The sequence below is a fragment of the Cervus elaphus genome, chromosome 23, assembly GCF_910594005.1.
Source record: "Cervus elaphus chromosome 23, mCerEla1.1, whole genome shotgun sequence".
Taxonomy (NCBI): Eukaryota; Metazoa; Chordata; class Mammalia; order Artiodactyla; family Cervidae; genus Cervus; species Cervus elaphus.
In genome coordinates, this window is record NC_057837.1 from 28,067,594 (window position 1) to 28,088,077 (window position 20,484).

Genomic DNA, 20,484 nt, shown 5'->3' on the forward strand with positions numbered 1-20,484 from the left:
GGCTCATCCTGTCGGCCCCCGCCCCCCGCAGTGCCGCTGGAGGGGAGTCCCATCCCGTGTCCAGAGTCCGAGGGCGCTTGCGCCCTGCCTCCTCTCCTCTTGGGGCTGTCCTCCCCCATGACTGCTGCTTCCCGATCCTCCGTCCTTCCCTTGTCACCTGGAAGGTGGCCTCCCCTAGTTTCCCTCACAGCAGGTGGAACACGGACGCAGGCCTAAGGTCTGCCGCTGCCTCCACACTCATCAGCTCTCCGTACCTTACTTGGAGGAAAGGTGGATCCCCGCCTGTCATAGGCTGAATCTTCCACTGACCAACATTACTTTCTTCCAGCCTTCTAATGTGTTATATATTATCTCTCTCCCTCCTCCACCCTCAAGAGAACAAGGGCAGGGATTTCACATCCACTTGGTTGGCTGCAGATGCGACAAGGACAGGAGGTCCTCATGGGTGAGTCCAAGGATTTGGGCCTGAGTTCTGGGTGACTGGAGGTGCCTCTAACTCGACTGAGCGAGGTCACTGATGGAGTGGATTTGGAGGGCAGCTCAGAAATTCGCTTCCAGACGTGTTAGCACATTAGACATTCGTGTGGAGCTGTTGAGTGGGCTGCAGGATATACAAGGTTCAGAGAGGAGGTCCAGTGAGTAGTACAGATGTCCTTGGCACACAGATGACATTTTAAACCATGGACATGATGAGAACTACGGGAAGTGACTGCACGGTAAAGCTTGATCTGAGCTCTGGGACAGTCTAGTGCGTAGACCTCGGGGAGACGGAGTAAACATCAGGGAGCTGGGCAGGAGGAGCCCTGACCGTGATGAGGAGGAAAAACCAGAGAATGTCCTGTCCTGGATTCAAGTAACAAGAGTCTTTCCATGAAGGAAGCAAGAGGGGTAAGCCATGCCCAATGCTGCTGGTGAGTCACCTAACATGTGAACAGAGAATTAACCCTTGCATCTGGCCATGTGGGGAGTCATCCTTGACCTTGAGGGGTTTTGGTAGAGTGGGAGGAAGGGAAGCATTATTAGAAAGGCTTTGATGGAAAATAGGATGAATGGGTGAAAAAAGGAAACTACTTGTTTATGGGGATAAAGATTTATGGAGAGTAAAGTGGGTTTCTGATGGAAAAAGAGATTTTGGTACAACTGCACATGTGTGAGCCTTATCAGCTAACCTGCTGAACTGCAGCTTCATCCTCCTGAATTGCAGTGCAGGCCCTTCAGCTCTTACCTGGACAGATACTGACTGCCGGGAGTGGGGCTCTGTGCAAGGCAGAGAGGTCGTGCCTCTGTCCGGTCAGCTTGTCTCTACTGTCTCACCAGGCAGCCTCTTGAACGACAGATCCCGGAGGGATCCCGCTGACACTCTTGATTACGTCCTATCCACCGGGCTCATTTACCCTCTTCCATTAGATGCAGAGGACCTGGGACCACTGCAGAACATGCAGTGAGAGGCTGACTTCCGCTGTGGCCACTGCCTGCTGGCTGACCCCCATCAGGGCTTCTCTGATATTCCTCTTTTTAGAGGAACTTCATGTCTGAGCTTGTTTGAACTGGTATTTTGGGAGTAAGACCTGGCTATTTTTAATGCTTTCTACAGGAGCCAGCTATTTACTTTGTGTTCTCTAGTAACCAAAATAATGACTTTTTGAAATTGCCTTGTCACAACGTAAGGGGAGAGTGTGTGTGTGTGTGTGTGTGTGTGTGTGTGTGTAACGGGAAAGTTCCATCTTCCTGTTGTGGTTGGTTGGTTGCTTTCAGGTGATAGAGCTTAATAGGAGACAGTAGGTTTATTTCCTGAGCAGCAACATGTTTACATGTAAAAGACTTATTAACAGAAGATCCTATTTGTTTGAAGTCAGTGTTGATTATCTTTTGAGAGGAGGCCCTGGTAGCTTTGCCAAGGACAGACAGGCTTTGGTGTAAGATGCTGTCCTGAGGGGCTCGCTTCCAGACACGCTTTGAGTCCATTCTCAGTGGCTTGTTTGCCTTTTTGGGAGGGTTAGCCCGCACTGGCGGCAGATGCTTCAGCCGGGCTCTCCGTCCTGGGGTGCTGTTGCCTGTCAGATTTCTAGTCCTGTGCTAGCGAGGAGGTGCAGTGTGGGTTAGGGGGCCGGGGTGCCATGGCAGCAAAGGCTGTGTCCCTCAGGGCAGGGCTTTGTGCCTGCGGGCCCAGCGGGCTGTTGCTTTGGTGACAGGATTTGGAAGGTGGGGGATGGAGTCTGAGCTGTGGTACGATGAACAGCACTGGTAGGAAAGTCTGAGCTGCCTGCCCGTCTCCTCAGTTGGCTTGTCAAAAAAAGCCCGACGAGGACACAGGCAACCGAATTAAAGCTCCCCGAAGCGTGCGTAGGCATTGATCAGTTAGACACAAACAGAATGTCCAGGAGGCAGCTGGGATCTTTTCATTTTGAAAATGCTTTAATAAGTGTTGACAACACTGTTTTGCAAAATGTAAAGGTACTATACAAATTCTTAATACAAAAAGAATAAATTAAAAGCAGATTTCTTTTTAATTCTGCAACTTTGTCTACAACATACATCTTTGTCATTGATTACAGTTGAACAGAATCCAGTAAAATCATCTTACATGCTCTACAAGTCAGTTTCAGGAGCAACCTAATCCTTTCCTCCCCATTATTAAACTAGAGTCCATTTTACACAACTTGTAATAAACTATTGACATGAATGTATATGTAAAACTTTACACCTAGTTAATTAAGCAGTAACTGGTCATCTGATAGCACCTGGATGGGGTTTGCTCTATGAAGAACTAAACTAATACTGAATGAAAACAAAGTGGAATTTGAACAGTTTCAACACTCACCTGCATATAAGAAAATTAAAAAACCCACCTGTCTCACAACAAAGTCTGATGTAGGTGTTTTCACCAGCCTTCTGGCTAAACAGGCAGTTTCTTACACGTATCCAAGGAATCCAATAGGGACTTTATATCAGACCAGGGTTTCGTATTTCATTAAGATGCTTTAAAGAAATAGGGAAATATAAAGAGCTTGCCAGTGCTTGTGTACAATAACTATATCACTTCCCACCACACTGATCATTAATCATGTCAGTCTCACAGGACCAACACTTTATGTACATCTTGTAGGAACATGAATGCAGCTCAACAGTAAAACCTGTTTTACTTAATCTCTGTCTTTGCTACCAGACTATCAGGATGTTTGTCTGAACTGTAATTCCACCCCCCACCCCCACCTCCACTCCTTTCTGTCTCCTGAATCCCAAACCCACGTGTTGAGATAGAATTTTTGTCTGTCATTCCTTGTAACCCAACTGGGCTAAAAACTTGATCGAGCTGACTTCCAACTTGATTTCAAACTACTGTCCATGTTGTATGCCCTGTAGCCATATAAGCTTGTCACCTCCTCTAGTTCCCTTTTGACTTAACTCTGAGAGTTCAGTTTGTTATTTGTGCATCTTCTTTTGGGAGAAAGAATCTGGCCTCATAGAGACTTGTTTCCAAATGGGAAGGGAAAAAACTTGCTGTTTGTTAACTCTTGACTGTAAAGTAAGAGCAACACCCCTCCCCCCATGTCAATCCCCATAATCCTTTAATAACATTATCATCAATTTTATTTACCCTGCAGGGTCTACCCCCAGAGTGTTCTGTGAATATTACTCCCTTCTGCAAGCTGGTATCACCAACGCAGCCAGGGAGCCAGGCCCTGAACCGTCCCAACTGGCCCCATCCTGCTCCGCGCCCCAGAGGAGTCCCACAGTGCTTTCTGACCTGCAGCGGGGGAAACACCCTGCAGTGGGGGAAACACCGTGGCTGTTGCTTTTTAACCACTGGTAAGTATCCATGCCTACCCTCCTGGTCTGGTAGAGTCTATTGTTATTCTTGGATTACATATACATTAAAAAAAAAAAAAGACTTTTCTTTTTATGCTAAAGCTAGCTTCAGTTCTGCTTACCCACAAATCTACAGCCAACCCAGCTCCTATCTGGCTGTCCACTGCCTTTCCAATAGGAAGAGTCATTATAAGTGAGAAAAAAATTAATCCCCCCCCGCACCTCCCCCCTACTTGCGCCAGGTAAGCACAGCGTCCCATCTCTGTGGAGACCATGTTTGTGCCATTTGAAACAAGCCAACTCAGAGTGTGCACTTGTTAGTATTAGAAAAGTATTTTGAGGCCTTTGGAGAAACGGATGGCTTTCCAGTTGTGTATTGAGCATAGCTCAACACACATGTAAACGGGCAGCTCCCACACACCTGTTTTCTCTCTTCCTTTTTTGGTACCTGCAGACCAACGTGATACATCAAGGTAGCTGATGGTGTCACAGGCATCCGGGCCCTCTGGGAGCTGATATATTTTTTCAACCCTGCTCTGCCTGCCAGCTGGTAGACACGTGAGTACAGTCTTCCTATCTAAGGGTGTAGTTGGGTTCTTGGAAGAAGTGACACATTGGTCACCGGGTGCTGAGAGACGTCGGATCTGAGCTCTTTGTCACACAAGTGCTAACAAACAGAAAATGGGCCGTGACAGGTAAATACTTTAATGGATTGTAATGTGCTTTTTTTTCCCTTGGCTTCCCGTAAAAATCAAATGAAACACCTTGTGCGAAAAAATAGGATATGCGTTTACTGGTTGTTTTAATGAGAGAACCACTTTTGGCAACCATCACCTTACGCTCCCTACAGATCCCCAGAGGAAGGCAGGTCTGTGTCTCGGACTGAACCCCCATGCAGGCCGGGGCTGAGCGGACTCTCTGTTGCCCGCCATGGGGCTGTTCTCCTTCGCGTCCAGGCTCGTGGAGATTCAAGTCAGCAATGCTGGCTGGGGCTGTCCGACTTGCCCATCACCTTGGGTGAGTTTTCAGGCTCTCGGGAGAGGGAGGTGAATGTCCAGGGAAGGGTTACAGAGGGGGACACGTCACAGATGGTCGACTTCCACGTGTGGGATGTGGTCGCAGTTGAGGATTTAAGAGATTTCATTGCAGAAGGAATGTCTTCCTCTTGGGCCCTCTTATTTTGTGTGTGTGTGTTTTTTAAAATCTTTGGCAGCATAGAACTGATTGTGATCCTCGGATGCATCTCTGACGTGTTCAGCTTCCTGTTTCCGTTCCCCCCTCCCCCAATAGCCACTCCTCCTAGGAAATATTTCAGCTGAATATTCCCCGAGGCAGCCTCTTCACAACATGCGTGGATGGCCTTCAGGTGGCGGGTGGGCCTCCGCTTCCCTAGTCTTTCTGGATCACCCTGTACTGAGTCCCTTCCCTGGTCTCCCCAGTGCCACTGGTCCACAGGAATCCATGCCAACCAGCTTCCCCGCCGGTTCCTGGCCCGGGGGCTGTCACGGAGGGGTGGGGGGCACCAAGATGCCATTGAGGACTGGTGCCTGGCTCTCTGGGCAAGGGAGCCAGGGGACACACAGTGGGACCGGAACCTTCCAGAATGTCTCCTCAGTCAGGTTTTTTGAGGGTGAGGGGTTGCGGAGACAGGAGAAAAAAAGTGCTGAGGGCTGAAGCTGGTGCAGGGAGACAGTGCGTCTGGGTAAGGCAAATGAGAGGCAGTGAGGTGATCTCAGAATGGCGGCGAGGCGGTCAGGTGGAGGCCGGCGGGCTCATACAAGGGTCCCGGGCTTGGCTTTTTCCTGCCCGTACCACTGGACATCAGCTAGTTCTGGATAGAGGGAAGAGTCCAGGAAACAGCTGTCACCGTAGCTCCTGCAGGGACCCAAGGAGGAGAGGAGACCATTAGCGGGGAATGACACTTTGCAGCCTGCATTCAGGAGGACGTGTTCACAGGGCCTGGGGCAGTGCTGTGTACAGCAGGCTTTCGGGGACTGGAAACATCCTTGACCATCTTGGAGGGAGAGGGAGCAGCAGTCCTCACGCCCGGGTGCACGTGGGAGTCACCCGGGAACCTTCCAAACACTCCTGTCAGGGCCCGGCTAGCTTAATGGTCGGGGTGTGCTTGTGTGTCAGGAGCTTTCAAAGCCCCCAGCTGACTCTCCAGGCAGCCAAGGCCTAGAACCCCTCTGGCTGGAGTCCTCAGGATTCTTTTCTTCTCGGAATAGTTGCTTGGTTCGTCCTCCCTCAGACCCCAGACGTACCTAAGTTTACTAGATTTTTATTCTGTCCTGGAAGCACATTCGAAGTGGCAGGTTTCCCTGTAGTAAAACTGAGGTGATATTTTTGAGTGGAGTCTTAAATGCTGTTTACTTGATAACATGTATTGTGTGATGATCAAAAAAGTATTGAAAATATATAGGAAAGTGTATAGAAAGGACTTTAAAGATTTTTCAGGTGTGTGTCATGATGTAGGTTGGGTGGAGGTACAGTCATCCCCATCCATGTGGAGGGGATTGGGTCCAGGAGCCCCCTGGATGCCAAAGTCCAAGGCTGCTTCAGTCCCTGATATAAGGATGGTGGGCCCTTATCTGCAGTTCCTCCTCAGCAGATATGGAGGGCTGGCTGACTGTGTATTTACTGGAAAAAATATCTGAATATAATTGGACCTGTGCAGTTCACACTGTGGTGTTCAGGATCAGCTGTAGTTGTTAACGTATCAAGAGGCCATCACAGGGCTATGTCAAAGCCCAGAATCATTACTCAGCATCATTCCTTGGAAAAACAGTCCCTCTGCACTCATCCTGAGCTAGCTCTTCCAGGGCAAGATGAAGATCACACCTCATCTCAGTGAATATAGGCCTGAATTTGCCCAGGAGGCTCCCAGAGGCTGGTTCAAAAAAGCAGCCATGCCCCCTGAGGAGAGCGTTCCTGCCTTCCTCTCCCTGTCCTGCCCGCAGGCCCCGATGTGGGGACGGCTGACCTCCGCGCCTTGTGCGGAAGCAGCCGTGGGCAGCATGGCCTGGGCCACCTCGTGTGCTCTTCCTTTGTGCTGAGCTTCTACTCCTAGTAACTCCAGAGAGTTCACTTGTGCCGATTCCAAACCTGCAGGCCTCTAACTTCAGCCTTCAGTTCTGAGTAACATTCCTGTGAGTGACACTGGTCAGTGCGTCTCGGTTAGTAGGTCTAGGTGCTATTCAGGCTGGAATTTTGAGTCTGACCTCCCAGAGCGCATGCTGCTAGGGGTAGAAACACCTGTCTGGAAACAGAATAAATGTCAGAAGGGGATCTGTCCCTTTGCCTGCTGCTGACCCTTTCCATGACCAGTGCTGGGGCAGGAGGAGATGCAGACAACAGTGGGTTTAAGAGCATCTTACACACAACGTCGTGTCCCAGTTTATGACTGAGAATAAGCCATTATCACCATTTTTTCTGTTTGATTTGTTGTCATTTTTATAGGAACAAGGAGATGAAGGCATTCTGGATTTTGTGAAGGTTTCTCATCTGGCTTTTTAAAAAAACCCATCAACGCGGCAAGACCCAAGGCTCTGGGAGCATACTGTAGCCTTTAAAGAGAGTCCTGTGCCTGGATCCCCTGAAATGTATGCTGGGGTTAATATGCTGAAAGGTGGCTTCAGAAGCAAAGTGACATCAAGGTCCTCAATTCTGTAACTGGCCATGGCCATCATCACTGTCTTCAGGTGATAAGTGGCTGACTCCATCACACCCACCCTGCACACTCTCCTCCTGACACAACTGACCTTCCCGTTGTGCCTGAGGGACTGAGAGACTTTCCGTGGCAGAAGGTGGTTGGACCCCACGTGGACATACGCTGTTTACGGGGGGCGGCAATCTCTCTCTCTCTCTTTGTGTTGACCTGGTGGTATTCGCCACCAGCGTGTCCCCCCACCCTCACTGAGGGTAGCCAAGTGGCCCAGGGGGACCAGTGGAGTCCTCTAACCCCAGTCACTGGTCAGAGATGGGCAAGTGACTGAGTGTGGACAAGTGGCTTTCTCAGTACAAGGCTGTTCACTTCCTCCTGAGGAGGTGACCACCAGGGGCAGGAAGGAAAGGCAGAGATGAAAAGAGAACCAGCAAGCTCCTTGTTTGCTCTCCTGCGAGGCAGGTGCTATCATGAAAAACCCTCTAGTTTATAAAAGAACATGCATACATGCTAAGTCAGTTACCGCGCCCTGCCCTCCAGGGGATCTTCCTGACCCAGGGATCGAACCCATGTCTCTTACATCTCCTGTGTTGCAGGTGGGTTCCTTACCACTAGCACCACCTGGGAAACCCTTATAAAAGAACAGTTGGGTCGAAGTCATGTTTCTGGAAGCTGGAATAAATTAAGGTTAGCTGCTCAGTTGTGGGGAAAACATTTAAGGTTTTTCATTCACCTGAGCTCCCCATACCCTTGCTTCTCTTTTTTCCCTTCTGATAAGAATTACCTCCCTGAAGTTTCTAAGAGCTGGCCTGGGTTAGAGTTCCTGGAGGAGACCAGGTGGAACATCCCCATCTCAAAGGAGCCGGGAAAGCATGGGAGTTCCTCCAAGAAGGACTTTCCCTTCCTAAATCCAGGTCTTTTATAATGTCCGCACCTCCCCCCTTTTGAGATGAAGAGGGGTTGCTTTGAATGCCTTCTAGAACTGCATTTCTGTTCTTGTAGAGACTAGGTTTGTAAGACAGGACTGTTTCTAATTCCACAAGGAATTGGGTTGCAGCTTAAATGAACGAAGCCAACAAGATTTTTTTTACTTTGTTGAATTTTTTTTTTTTAAACAGCGGTGACAGCCTTGGGATCCCAAGAGGACTTCACAGTCCAAGATTCCTGTTTTGAGTTCTCTCCAGCTTTATTCCGGATTTGGACAAAGACAGATTGTCCTTCTGGTGAGTACTTTATTAGTTTCTGAATTAGAGTGCACTTGGTTTACACTTAAACGTAGTTTTCCTGAGAGCAAAATTAAAACAAAAATTGGAGGGCATGGGTCGAGCACCTGATGAGAGACAACCATCTCCAGAGCCCAGGCTCCCAGGTAGGAAAACGTGGTCATGGCCCAGAAGGGGCACAAGGTCACTGGCCACCTGCAAGAAAATTGAGTGTAATGAGGAAGCCCTGGTTGGAGGTCTTGACATACAGGGCACTGGCTGTCCACCAGGAAAAGGAAGTATCCTGTGAGAGGCAGACTGTCAGACCCGAGTCCTGGCCCTCAGTTTAGCCCTGAGGCTGTCAAGGATTTTCTCTGCTCCAGGAAAAACTCCACAAATGGGATCCCAGTCACCTAAATGTTTTAAGAGTGCCCCCCCCCCACCACCACCTTAGGAACTACCCCCAGCAGTTTTATGTTAAAAAAACATTGTGGTCTCTTCACTTTCACATGGACTGCTCTTACTGAAGACAAACTAGAATAACGGTGGCCACCAGAAGGAATGTTCCCGTTACATAAGATTGTTCACTTCAGAAGTCCACATCAAACAAGTGGAGTGGGATGCCTAGTTTAGTCGGTATGATGAAGCTTGCAGAAGGCTTCAAAATTCCCAAATAGCTTCACTGAAACTCACTGCAAAAGGCTAATAAAAAACTTAAAGACACAAGAGATTCCTAAAATAAGGAAGGGTAAAACTTTAACTCCTCCTGCTCCCCTCTGTCCTGGATTCATTCTGCCTGTCCTCTGTCTGCATCGTCTCTCCACTTTGAAGAGACTGCATGACTGTAACAAAAGGCCTTGTCAAGTTGGTGGTCGCACAGACACCCCTAAATCCATCCCCAGAGGAGGGCACCCCTCGCCCCCTGCCCCGGGCTCTCCCAGGGTCAACAGGACTCCATGGGATTCTCCTGTAACTGCTTCCAGTTGCTCCCTTCCACAGCCAAGGGGAAACTAATAATAAAATTAATGGAAAACCTTGCTGAATCTCGGTAGCTAGTGAAGCTACATTCTCTAAACCCCAACTTGTTACAGAGCCTGCAGATGGGATCCTGGTCAATCCAGCAGACACCAGCCAGGGTGAGCATTCTGACCAGAGTCAGTTCTGAATCTGCCTACCAGGGCCAGCTGAGAGAGAAAGGTAAACTTTCACATCCCTTCCTTTCCAAATCCAGACACACTGGTTGATCTTTTCTCTCTCAGGGGCTATTGCTGCCTTCTGGTCTGTCTTGTTTTGTGTCCTGAGAACTTGGTGAACGTCAGGTTGGACAAACAGCACAGAAATGTAAATTGCACCCGTTTGTAGCTCAGGTCCTGCCTGATGGGTGCCAGCCCTCAGGGGGAACTGAGTCTTCCCTTTTGGTAATGGGAGTGGCTCTGGATCTGGGAGGGTGGTATCCTTGGCACCCTCTTTGGGAATGCATCTTGCGTCCGTGAGGTCTTTCAATATGGCCAGGAATATTTACTGTTTGTCCTCCTGACAAGATATTTAAAAGGTTGTTTAAGTGGCTCTATGGTCAGAAGTTGGCCAAACTGGAAGCTGATATTCAGAGCCTATTGGGGATAAAGTTCCTAAGTCAAAATGAAAATGTGTACCCAGAGGGAAAGAAAAACATTCCAAAGACAAAGCTCTAAATCTGGAGCATAGGAATCTTTTGAATTCCATCTTAGTCAATCTTCTGCCTGATCTAAAGAAGCAAATAGAAGATGATATAGTTGGAGGCGTGAGACAGCCTGTGATGTCATTCACATTGTAACCTGTCCTTGTCTTATAAACCTAGTCTTTACAAGAATAGAAATGCAGGTTTAGAAGCAAATCAAAGGGCACCTATTCTTTTTCTCAGTCCCCAAGCATACTCCATTCACTTCAGAAGGCTTGCAGACACTGTAAAAGATCTGAATCTAAGAAAGAAAAGTCCTTGAGGGACCTCCCATTTTGAGCAGGTAAGTTTAACTTACTCCAGTGTCCAGAAACAGGATTTGGATAAAACAGTTCTTCTATACACTAGTAAGTTCTGCTTTATTGTACCTGTCTCATGGCCAAAACTTTAAAACCAAAGCTTCCCAACCTCTGCATCTGTCTGTATGTTTGTGTATGTACACATAGGTTTGTAATGTGTTTCTGCCTCTGACTGGTACTGTATAATCAGTTTGTAAAAAATGCATCTAATTGGCTTAAAGAAAAATTATTATCAAATTAAATATTCTAAAATTCAGAAATACAGAAACTTAACCCAAATATTTTTCAAATTCACATGATCTGGGATAAATCAAGAGCTCTCTTAAGTTTGTTGGTCTGATCAAAGTAGGTGTGTTAAATATTGATATAATGCAGACATAATTTGATTCTACCTGTGTTTACTAGTCAAATAAGTTCATGTTATCTCGGTTACAAAATGTGTCCGTAAAAAGATAAGACATTGGCTAGCTGTTTAATGGCTAGAGAACTTTTCTAATTAAACATAACTGTTAACAACGAGTAAACAAGTGAACAAATACTATTGTAGTGAGCTGTATGTTTCTCGCTGGGTAGAAGCGTTTTTCTGTTGATAAGCAGCTGCCTCTTTTGTAGCAAAGAAATAACTTCAAAACGTCCTCCCTGTATGGGGCACCCCCATCATTTCTGCACAGTGACTGAGAACTCATTCACTGGCTCCAACCTAAGAACTCCGCAGAGTCCCTGCTTAGGCTGTACGGGCTGCCTTCAGGACAGGACAGAAGACTGAGGACCTCATTAAAACCCAGTGAGGAGGTGACCAAGGTGCTGTCACTGGGCCTTCTGAATCTAAGGTCCCTGCCTTTGAAAAACAGACACTCACTCCCTCTGCCTCACTCGCCACTCTCTGACCCTCATGTTGCCCAACAGAACCCATCAAAAAATCGCTGGTCATCTATTGTCAATTCCTCCTCAAGTTGAAGAAACTTACGCTGAACAAGATTACAACCTGCCACTGATAGTGCTCATCCACTACTTCCTGGAGAATATGTCCACTGAAAAAGACAGCAGCTGAAGGACTCCTGCTCCCCTCCTGGGAAACGACCTTTTCTGGTACTGCTCACCAGTTCCTGCACAGCTAAGCTTGAGAACCTCCGTCCCACCTGCAAGGAGTCACAGGACCTGAATGGACAGCAGAGCCATCTGCGATCTCACCCTCAGGCTCTCCTGGCAGCAGAAGCAGATGACGTGGACAGCGGTCCCCAGACGCCGGGCCAGGCCTGTGTAATCTAACTTGATTTCTACCACTGTTCTCCTTTACTATGAAATTCATGGTGGGGGTGGGGGTTATTAACACATTATTGACCAGAGATGTATCAATACATTTTTAGAGGGTGACACAATATCACTGTGGGAAATTGTTACAGCTTAAAATTGATCAAGGGTTCACTATACAACTTGTGATTGTCATTATCACATTTTGCTCTGTTAGGTTTCTGTTCCAACCTTATGTGTATTATAAGCGTAACATTTTCAAAAATGACACATTGTGAAATTTTGAGTGAAGAATTTCAGAATTTCATAAAATTCAGTGAAGAATTTTATGCAGGTATTTCCTCTGATTGTCCAAGTGACATATATACTAGTGTCTTGGAAGGTGGTAGTTCTTCAGAATATAGTTCTGACTCAGAGACATTTAATTAGACCAACAAGGAGACAGAAAACCTGAGTGACTGATTCTGATAAAGAAAGTGAACATGAGACTCACAGCGCCGGAGAATGCTTCTTTGCTCCTACAGAGGAGTGGATGGAAGACAACATTTCATGAAAATGAGAAGACTTGACAGGTGTGTCAGATGTAACTACTGAATGTAATAACCCACAAAGTGTTAGTGAAACAACAATTTTTGGCCAGCCACATCACCAGCACAAGCATTAGTTTCTGCAAAACTCCCCTGGTCAATAACACGTTAACCAAACTCTTCCACTTACTTGATTTCTCTCCTGTTGGCCCTGATCTGGAGGGATAACGCCTTGCCTGTGTCTCCCAGGGACTGACTGCCCAGGGAAGATACCTTTCAGACTCTGGATCTGCTGTTTAAAACTCCAGTCTGTCCATGATGTTGATGACTTCCTGGTCTGCCTTTAACCTGATTTCCCCTATCGTTAGTGCCATCATACACACCACCTGAAGTCCCTTCTATGTCAGCTACAGAGTTAAAACTTTTGTAGCCAAGCTTCCCAGTGCCTCTTTTTACCGTTCTCTGATTAGAACTGTAGTACTGGCGTACCCATTTCCTTATGGTTATCTTAAATCAGACTTCAAAGGATCTGTCTCTTACCTTATGAAAGATGTTATACTAATTAGTTTTATTGTTCAGGTTCACGGGACACATTGTCAACTGATGATAAACCTTTTTGGGTAATTTGTATGGATGCATGTTATTAATATAATTAAGTACGCTAGAAATTGTGTGAAATTTCTAGAAATCTATCTTGGTATAACGTTATCGATCATAATTCTGTTTATCTTAAAATGTTGTCTATCACATATGTGGAGAAAAACATCTGTAAGGCTACATGCACCCCAGTGTTGACTGTAGCACTGTTTACAACAGCCAAGACAAGGAAGCACCCTGAATGTCTGTCAGCGGGGGAATGGATAAAGATGTGGCACATGTACACAATGGGCTAGGACTCTGCCATTAGAAAGAATGAAACGGTGCCATCTGCAGCAACATGGATGGATCTAGAGAGGGTCACACTGAGGGAAGTAAGCCAGACAGAGGAGGAGAAACACCCTGTGACATCCCGTGTGCGTGGAACCTAAGACGAAATGGTAACAAATGAACTTACTTAGAAAACAGAAACAGACTCAGAGAATGATCTCATGGTTGCCAAGGGGATGGGACAGATAGGGAGTTTGGGATGGACACCTACACAATGCCACATTTAAAATGGATGATCAGCAAGGACCTACTGTATAGCACAGGGAACTCTGCTCAATGTTACGTGGCAGCCTGGCTGGGAGGGGCTTGGGGGAGGATAGGTACATGTAGTATGTGTATGGCTGAGTCCCTGCACCGTCCACCTGAAACCATCACAACATTGTTAATTGGCTATACCCCAGTATAAGATAAAAAGTTAAAAAAAATGTTGTATATCACAGAAATAACATTTCCTTGTCAATTTCATTGTAATGAACTCTCATCAGATCTTTACCATTGGGCATTTTTAAGTTATTATTTACAGACAGATCTTTTATCCTAATGCTTTTGCAGAAGGGAGATTCATGGAAAGTAACCTACCACGAGCTCTTGATGGCCACATGGCTGCCCAATCACAAGGATCAAACCTTGGGTAGAGACGTCACAACGGATGAAGGCTCCACCTACCTTCTGGTCCCTCCTGCACAAAAGCTGGCAATCTCAAACCAAACTGACTAGGGAGAGAAGTGGCCACCACGGAGGTAAGACTGCTTCCTCCCAAAATGTCAGACCAAGGACATTTCTTTCCATTCCTCCTTCCCTCTCTGACCATCCTTTTCCTAACTCTTAGCCTGTGAAGGTTTTCTATGATTCTTCTGTCCATCTTTCTGCTTTGGAGAGAGAATGCCATCATCCCCACATCTCAGACCACTGCAAAGGAGGACAAATCCAACCTCCAGACGACCGTTTGAATTATTAACACTACGATGCTGGTGATTAACTACTTCTGCCCATCCATCACAGCCTCTCCCTCATTTCCAGGGCCTCGGTTTCTCTGGATTGAAACTCAGCCAGCCCCCATCTCTAGTGTGTCCCACTCCTTAACCCTGGGGGTCTGCTTTCTTGTCTCTGGTTATCTACCCAGGGAACCTTGCATCCAGGCTGTGTACAGAGAAAGGGACACAAGGCAAGGGAGACCAGAATAAAACCACCTGTGCTGTCTACAAACCCTTCCCTTTTACTGGCTTCCAGGCTGTCACCTTCCAAGTCCCTAGCCACAGATTCAACACAAATTCCCAGGCAGGAGTCAGAGATTTCAAAATCTGCTTTCTTTGGCAGATCCCTCCTCCCCCGGCCAAGAGCTGATGCAAAGGAGGCCATGATCGGCAGTCTCTCCTTACCTCTTGAAGATACTGCAGACCCTGATGGTAAAGCAACAGCTGCCCAATAAAAAATCCCTAGACTGGCCAGAGTTGTTCCTGATGAGGCAAGCCTCTGACAGCCTCTAGCCGAGCATGGAGGTGTCTGAGCTGTGACCCACACCCCTGCACCTGGATCAACACTTCGGGGGAAGGTGAGACTCAGCCACAGAAGATGACTGAACAAGCCCAGCACTTCCTTAGGCCAACAGCCCAACCAACATAGTCTGTCTTTGGGGGTCATTCTCTTTACAAGAGTAGTTACCATAGGGTGCTGTGTTCTCTCAGAAGCTTTAAATACAGCTTTGCAGCCACAGGCAACCAAGCACATGCTCTCCCTCAAACAGAACATCAGAAAAGGAGCAGAATGACTGACTGAAAGAGTGTGAACCCAGGGTCATGGCCTGTGAAGACCACCCAGAGATTCAGCGAAAAGCCGGGAAGAACTCCAGAGCCATAGCTGGGGGTAGCCCTGCTGCCTTACAGTTGGATCACTGATGAAAAGGGGGGAACTGTTAAAAACAGCAGACCCAAAATGCAGTTGTATAGGCTAAGCTCCATGTCATCAAACCGAGACTTGACTTTACAGTTTCAGCTCCCCCAGGAATGGAATCCCCCAATCTGCACGATGAGGACGTCACCTGCCGTCCCCTAAAGGAAAGCAACTGGGCCGTCACCACCTGCCTCTTCAGCTGGTGTAACTGCCTGTGCCTGCCTGCTCCCTCCTGCCTGCACACCCCTGCTTCTGTGCATCATCTTGGAGCTCCTTGCTTTCTGCTGGACTGGAAGCTCCTTGATTCACAAATCACTGAAATAAAGCCAGTAGGATTTTTCAGATTTACTCAGTTGAATTTTGTTTTTTAACACTACTTTCCTCGAAAGGCTAAGCCCATTTTCCAGATTCCCCCATCTATCAGCTCAGGGCATCTGCAGCAAAAGTTGTTCTTCATCTCTCCTCCTGTTGAAGATTTGTCCCATCCTCCTTCTCAGGAGAAGGTCTAGCTCTTTCTCTACAGCAAGAAGGCACTCTCTTGTTCCCCCACACACCCCTGCTTGTTTCTACATCTGTGCTTTCGCCCTTGGAAGGGCGTTCCTCAGCCTCTGCCTGTCAAAGACCCTGCTCCCACCTTGGGCCTCTGAAGCCAAGTTCACACAGCATCTCTAGAAACCAGAAGAGATTCCTCTCCCCACGTCTCAGAGTATTGAATACATAAGTGCTACAAGAGTTAGCATTGCCATCTTTTGATTGAGTAAACTTACCACTTGGAAGTGGCTTTGAAAGAAGCTGTATCATTATCTTCTCAGTTAACCCTTGAAATGCTATTAATTTCAATACTTTGTCACCCCTTAAGAATAGGAACCAGACCGAGTGTTTACGTTTTTATGCCCACTGAAGCAGGGCTTTGCAAATTCCAACATGCACATGCTTCACCCAGGGGTCCTGTTAAAATGCAGATTCAAATTCCATAGGTCCAAGAGTCTACTTCTAACAAACTCCCAGGTGACACAGGGGACAAGGCTTGTCTGTGGACCCCATGCTGGAATGCACAGCATTTGGTACAGTGGACAGCTGTCACTCAAAATCACTGGGAGGAAATCATGGGTGATAGATGCTTCTAGACCAACTCCGTCTGCCCCTGGCGCTTTGAGATGTAAACTGCATGATGCTGTTCTTTTCAACAAACACTGGTTAGTAAAACTAGTAAAAGATTCTATAAGTATCTGCATGTACAAAGAGCCCAGGAAGGTCTAAAACACACTTTGAGGTCTTTTTGGGGAAGGAGCAGTGGGAACATCTAACATCTGATGTGGAAACAGACACATAAAGATCGAGTCCCACATGTATCTACAGACAGGACACGAAGACGACAGCTTCCACACCACTCAGATGATCCCCCCAGAGATTACGATCCATATGAGCAAAGGCAACTCCTGCACCACACGTGAGCTCTCCAGCTCACGAGCAGGGAAGGGGAAGGGCTGGAAGAACAACACGTTCCCTTACGATACCTCTATTCATCAGTACTTTGGTGGGCTGGAGACTCGGACCCATCCATAATGGGCGAGTTTTCTGTCGCTTCTCTGAACCAAGGAAAGCAGGAAAAGGAAGAGAAGAGAGGTCATGTTAAAGAGAGGAACTGACACAGACACGATGAGTAGCTTATCAATACACTGGAAAGCCCAGCTGACTATGCACCCAAGTGTTAGTGACAAATAGGATATTTTCAACCCCGTGCACGACTCAAAGATCACTTTGGTTCTGTTAAGAAGGCAGCCAGGCTTTGGCACTACTTCTCATTTTCTAATCACATCACAGAGAATAGTTATTATTCATTAATGATAACTCAACCCAATCTGATAAAAGAGTTTAAGGACCAACTAAAAATTTTTTGTTTCAAATTGGTCTCGGGTCCTCACTAGCTGTGTCAAACATAGGCAGCCACCCAGATCCGCTCCAGGGTAAAGGTGCTCCTAAGCTCCACAGCCTGCGGTCAGTCAAGTGACAGTCATACATTTGGAGCAGGTGAGACCGGGTGTGATCCAGAAAATGTGGAGGAGTCAGACAGACACCCTGAAACCAGAAAGTCCTTACTTGGGGTGATGGCTTAGTCAGTGGAGGTACCATATACACAAAAGGTCACTCTTATGGATCTGTCCTCTTGAAACTCTTGGGCCCGAAGCCTTGCAGCAGCTGCCTAACCAGAGGAGCTAGAGCTGGGGTGCAGATGGCACGTAAGGAAGTGTCATAAGGACAGAGTGGGTAGCTGCTGCCCCACAGACAAACCAAGCAGGGGGAGTGGACAGAGAACACTGGCAGCTGGGACTGCAGGCTCTGTTAATTCAAGAGGAGTAAGAGGCAGCATGGGGTGGTTCAGTGACATCAAACTTGAGTGCATCACAATCCCCTGGAGGGCTTGTCACCACACTGACTGCCAGCGCCCTCCACCCTCGACTTAGGTTCTGACTCAGTGGGTCACCGATGGACCCACGATGTTTGTGCATTTCTAACAATACCCCAGGTGATGCTTATGCTGCTGGTCTGGGTACTGCATTTTAAGAACCACTGGCTTAGTGGAAAAAGACAAGGCGTTGGTTTGGGGTAACAGTGCAGGGCTGAAATTCCAGGGTCATCCAACTGTGTAAGATGGCAAGGCACTGACGTTCTCTGAGCCTCATCTATAGAACAGAAAAAAGTCTGGAGGGAAGTCCTGCAACGTTGCAGTAAGGATTACATAAGCTGATACAGGTTAGAAGAAGCTCCTGATCTTTGAGTACACAGCAAGCACTCAATCTTAGTTCTACTGTCAAATACTAAGGCAAAGCCTGGCTTAAAATCACTAGAGATAAATGTGCAGAAACTGAAAAACGTCTGCCAAGCACAGACATCTGGTCAAAGAAGTGCACTCACCTCCACATTTTTGGGATTATCACCAACTTTGAAAGAGAGTAGAGAGAATCAGCTGAATAAAGAGACCGCGCTGGGAGGGGTGGGGGTGACCAGCTGGGCCTGGGGCCTCTCTGGAGAGGAGGGAGCTTCCCAGTGCTGTCCATCATTCCCAGGACATCGTTCTGCACACACACCCTCTGTTAGTAGGATCTTTTTTTTTTTTTTCCTGAGTGCTCAGTCGCTCAGTCATGTCTGACTCTTTGCGACCCCAAGGACAGCAGCCCACCAGGCTCCTCTGTCCATGGGATTCTTCAGGCAAGAATGCTGGAGTGGTTTGCCATTTCCTTCTCCATGTTACTAGGATCTTATACCTGCTATCTTCTAACCCACAGAGAAGGCTGAGGAGGGTTCGAGAACCTGGGAGAGAGAATCAGAGGTCTGCCAAGGGAACTCACCCGGTCTGCCAGCTTAGGATGTGGTGGGGGCTGCTGGGGGGCGTCGCTCCGATTTCACTTGACGGTGTTGAGCTTCTCTGGCTTTGAGGTAAGGCAGCTGCGTGTGGGTGGTGCAGAAAAGACGGGTCAGACCCAGGGGAGCGGAGGAGCTTCCTTCCAGAGATGCTCCCAGGACCCGTCGCAGGGTCCTGATTGGAAAACATCTGCTCCTCTCCCCACATTTGGCCAATTACGTTTTCTCTCCTGAGCCGTTCTAGCATGCTGAGTCAAGCTCGCCTGGGATTCCAGGTCCCCTGCTTTGCCACTGGGAAGTGGCTACAAGGATGGTGACAGTCCCCACAGTCCTCAGAGGGGGACCCGGGCTGACCTAGTGCAGGCATGACTGATTTCTCTGGACACCAGTGAGATATGCCCCAGGGAGTTTCCAGATGTGGCCCCAAGGTTAAAACTGTTCTTCATTACATAGACTAGAGAACCTCCAGAAAGGTTCTCGGAGCTTGTGGTCTCTGCTGTTTCAGGCTTGTCATTTACCATGTTTAGGACACGTCAAATGAGGCAGGACTTTTCAGAGCTCATCCAAGTCTGACTACTAGGAACTTATTGATGGGAACAGGATTTTTTTAGTTGGGAAAACTTACTAGGAAGCAAATCCTACTTAAATGCATCCCTCTGCCTCCTTGGGAATGCAATCTTTTTCATCGGGAAAGGTCAGATACAGCTTCCTAGAATTTTTACTTTAAAATATGTTTGAAAAGATTTACTGAATCTGTTCAGGTAAAGCAAATCTAGATAAGCACTACAATTCTGACAGAATATAAACACTCCTGCCCTGTCCAACCAAGGCTTCTCCTAATAGGGTCACAGGGAAACATGCTCTTTAAACACTATGCAGAACTTACTCATGCAGTTACTCTCAAAATCCTCCTAGGAAATTGATGGCAAATGTCACCTGAGTGACATTTGGGCTGGGCTGATTTGACAGATGACAGACGCATCTGAAGAAGCTTTTAGGATGTTGGAGTCCATGGTTCTCTCACCATGGACTTGAACCATATTTATTCCTGTCCCTGAAACTTGTCATTCAGCTGATGAACCTTAATACATGAGTCAGCGGGGCACTGGGGAGAGGACGTAGGAGCCCTGTGGCCTGGTGTAGCTGGGAGCTGGCCGGGCCTTCCTCTTTGCCCTGCCCTCCCTAAGCCCCAGGCATCTCCTTCAGTCCCCCAAAGAGGGACCCCTCGTTTTCCTTCCTTAAGATACTCCCCTTTCCCTGGGTTTTTGCCCTTACTTATCCTAATTTCTAGCCCCAAGTCAAATCCTGACTTGGACTTCCTTCCCTTCGCTGCTCATGTTATACTTTGAGAATCATTTTTATTATGTCTCAAAGTCCTCCCCCATTTTCTTTCCTACAGCCAGGGGAATGCAGTTGCTCTCTTTGTCAGATTGGCACTATCAGGCGATTCGTGAATGGGTAGCACCCGTCCACCAACTAGAAAGGTGCTCTTATCGCTACAGTCTCCCCCCTCTTTGTGGAAACATGACCTACACAAGCCTCATGAGCGCAGGTGCTGAGAACCCCTCAGGGATGTGGCCAAGGCAGGACACATCCTGGTTATTACCATTCTTCTTTCTTGGAGCCTGAGAGGGGAAGGGAATGTAACTGAAGGGGGAGGCTGCTTTCTTCCATTTTTTCACTGGATTCAGTACTGCTTAATGCCCAAGTACAAGAATACAAGGTAACCTTTCATCTGATGATGAAACTGTGAAGGTGTAACTCCAGGACCTCAGAAGCACTTGACAAAAATTACTCTGGTCAAATCATAACATCACTGGAAAGGGATGCTGAG

The 20,484-nt window shown here is 47.5% G+C and overlaps 1 protein-coding gene and 1 long non-coding RNA gene across 12 annotated transcripts in view; one reads left to right on the plus strand and one right to left on the minus strand.

The window, feature by feature from the left end:
• Positions 1–2,394: 2,394 nt before the first annotated feature.
• The window catches only part of FRMD4A (FERM domain containing 4A), a 509,371-nt gene continuing 491,281 nt past the window's right edge, over positions 2,395–20,484 (minus strand). For all 5 annotated transcript variants that reach the window (XM_043884599.1, XM_043884598.1, XM_043884597.1 and 2 more), the window contains exons 22-23: positions 18,638–18,734; positions 2,395–5,685 (exon numbers count right to left, since the gene is read on the minus strand). In XM_043884599.1, coding sequence (XP_043740534.1) covers positions 5,583–5,685; positions 18,638–18,734 — 200 coding nt within the window. In that variant the 3' untranslated portion in view covers positions 2,395–5,582. The remainder of the gene's footprint in view (positions 5,686–18,637; positions 18,735–20,484) is intronic.
• On the plus strand, positions 6,981–15,635 carry LOC122681969. 7 transcript variants are annotated; one of them, XR_006337175.1, is made up of 5 exons: positions 6,981–8,697; positions 9,768–10,676; positions 13,287–13,507; positions 13,950–14,137; positions 14,715–15,635. It is a non-coding gene; the product is annotated as an uncharacterized LOC122681969 (long non-coding RNA). The 7 variants fall into 7 exon arrangements; XR_006337172.1 differs by having other exon boundaries at positions 9,768–9,873; positions 10,577–10,676; positions 13,287–14,137; XR_006337174.1 differs by having other exon boundaries at positions 6,981–8,161; positions 8,593–8,697; positions 13,287–14,137.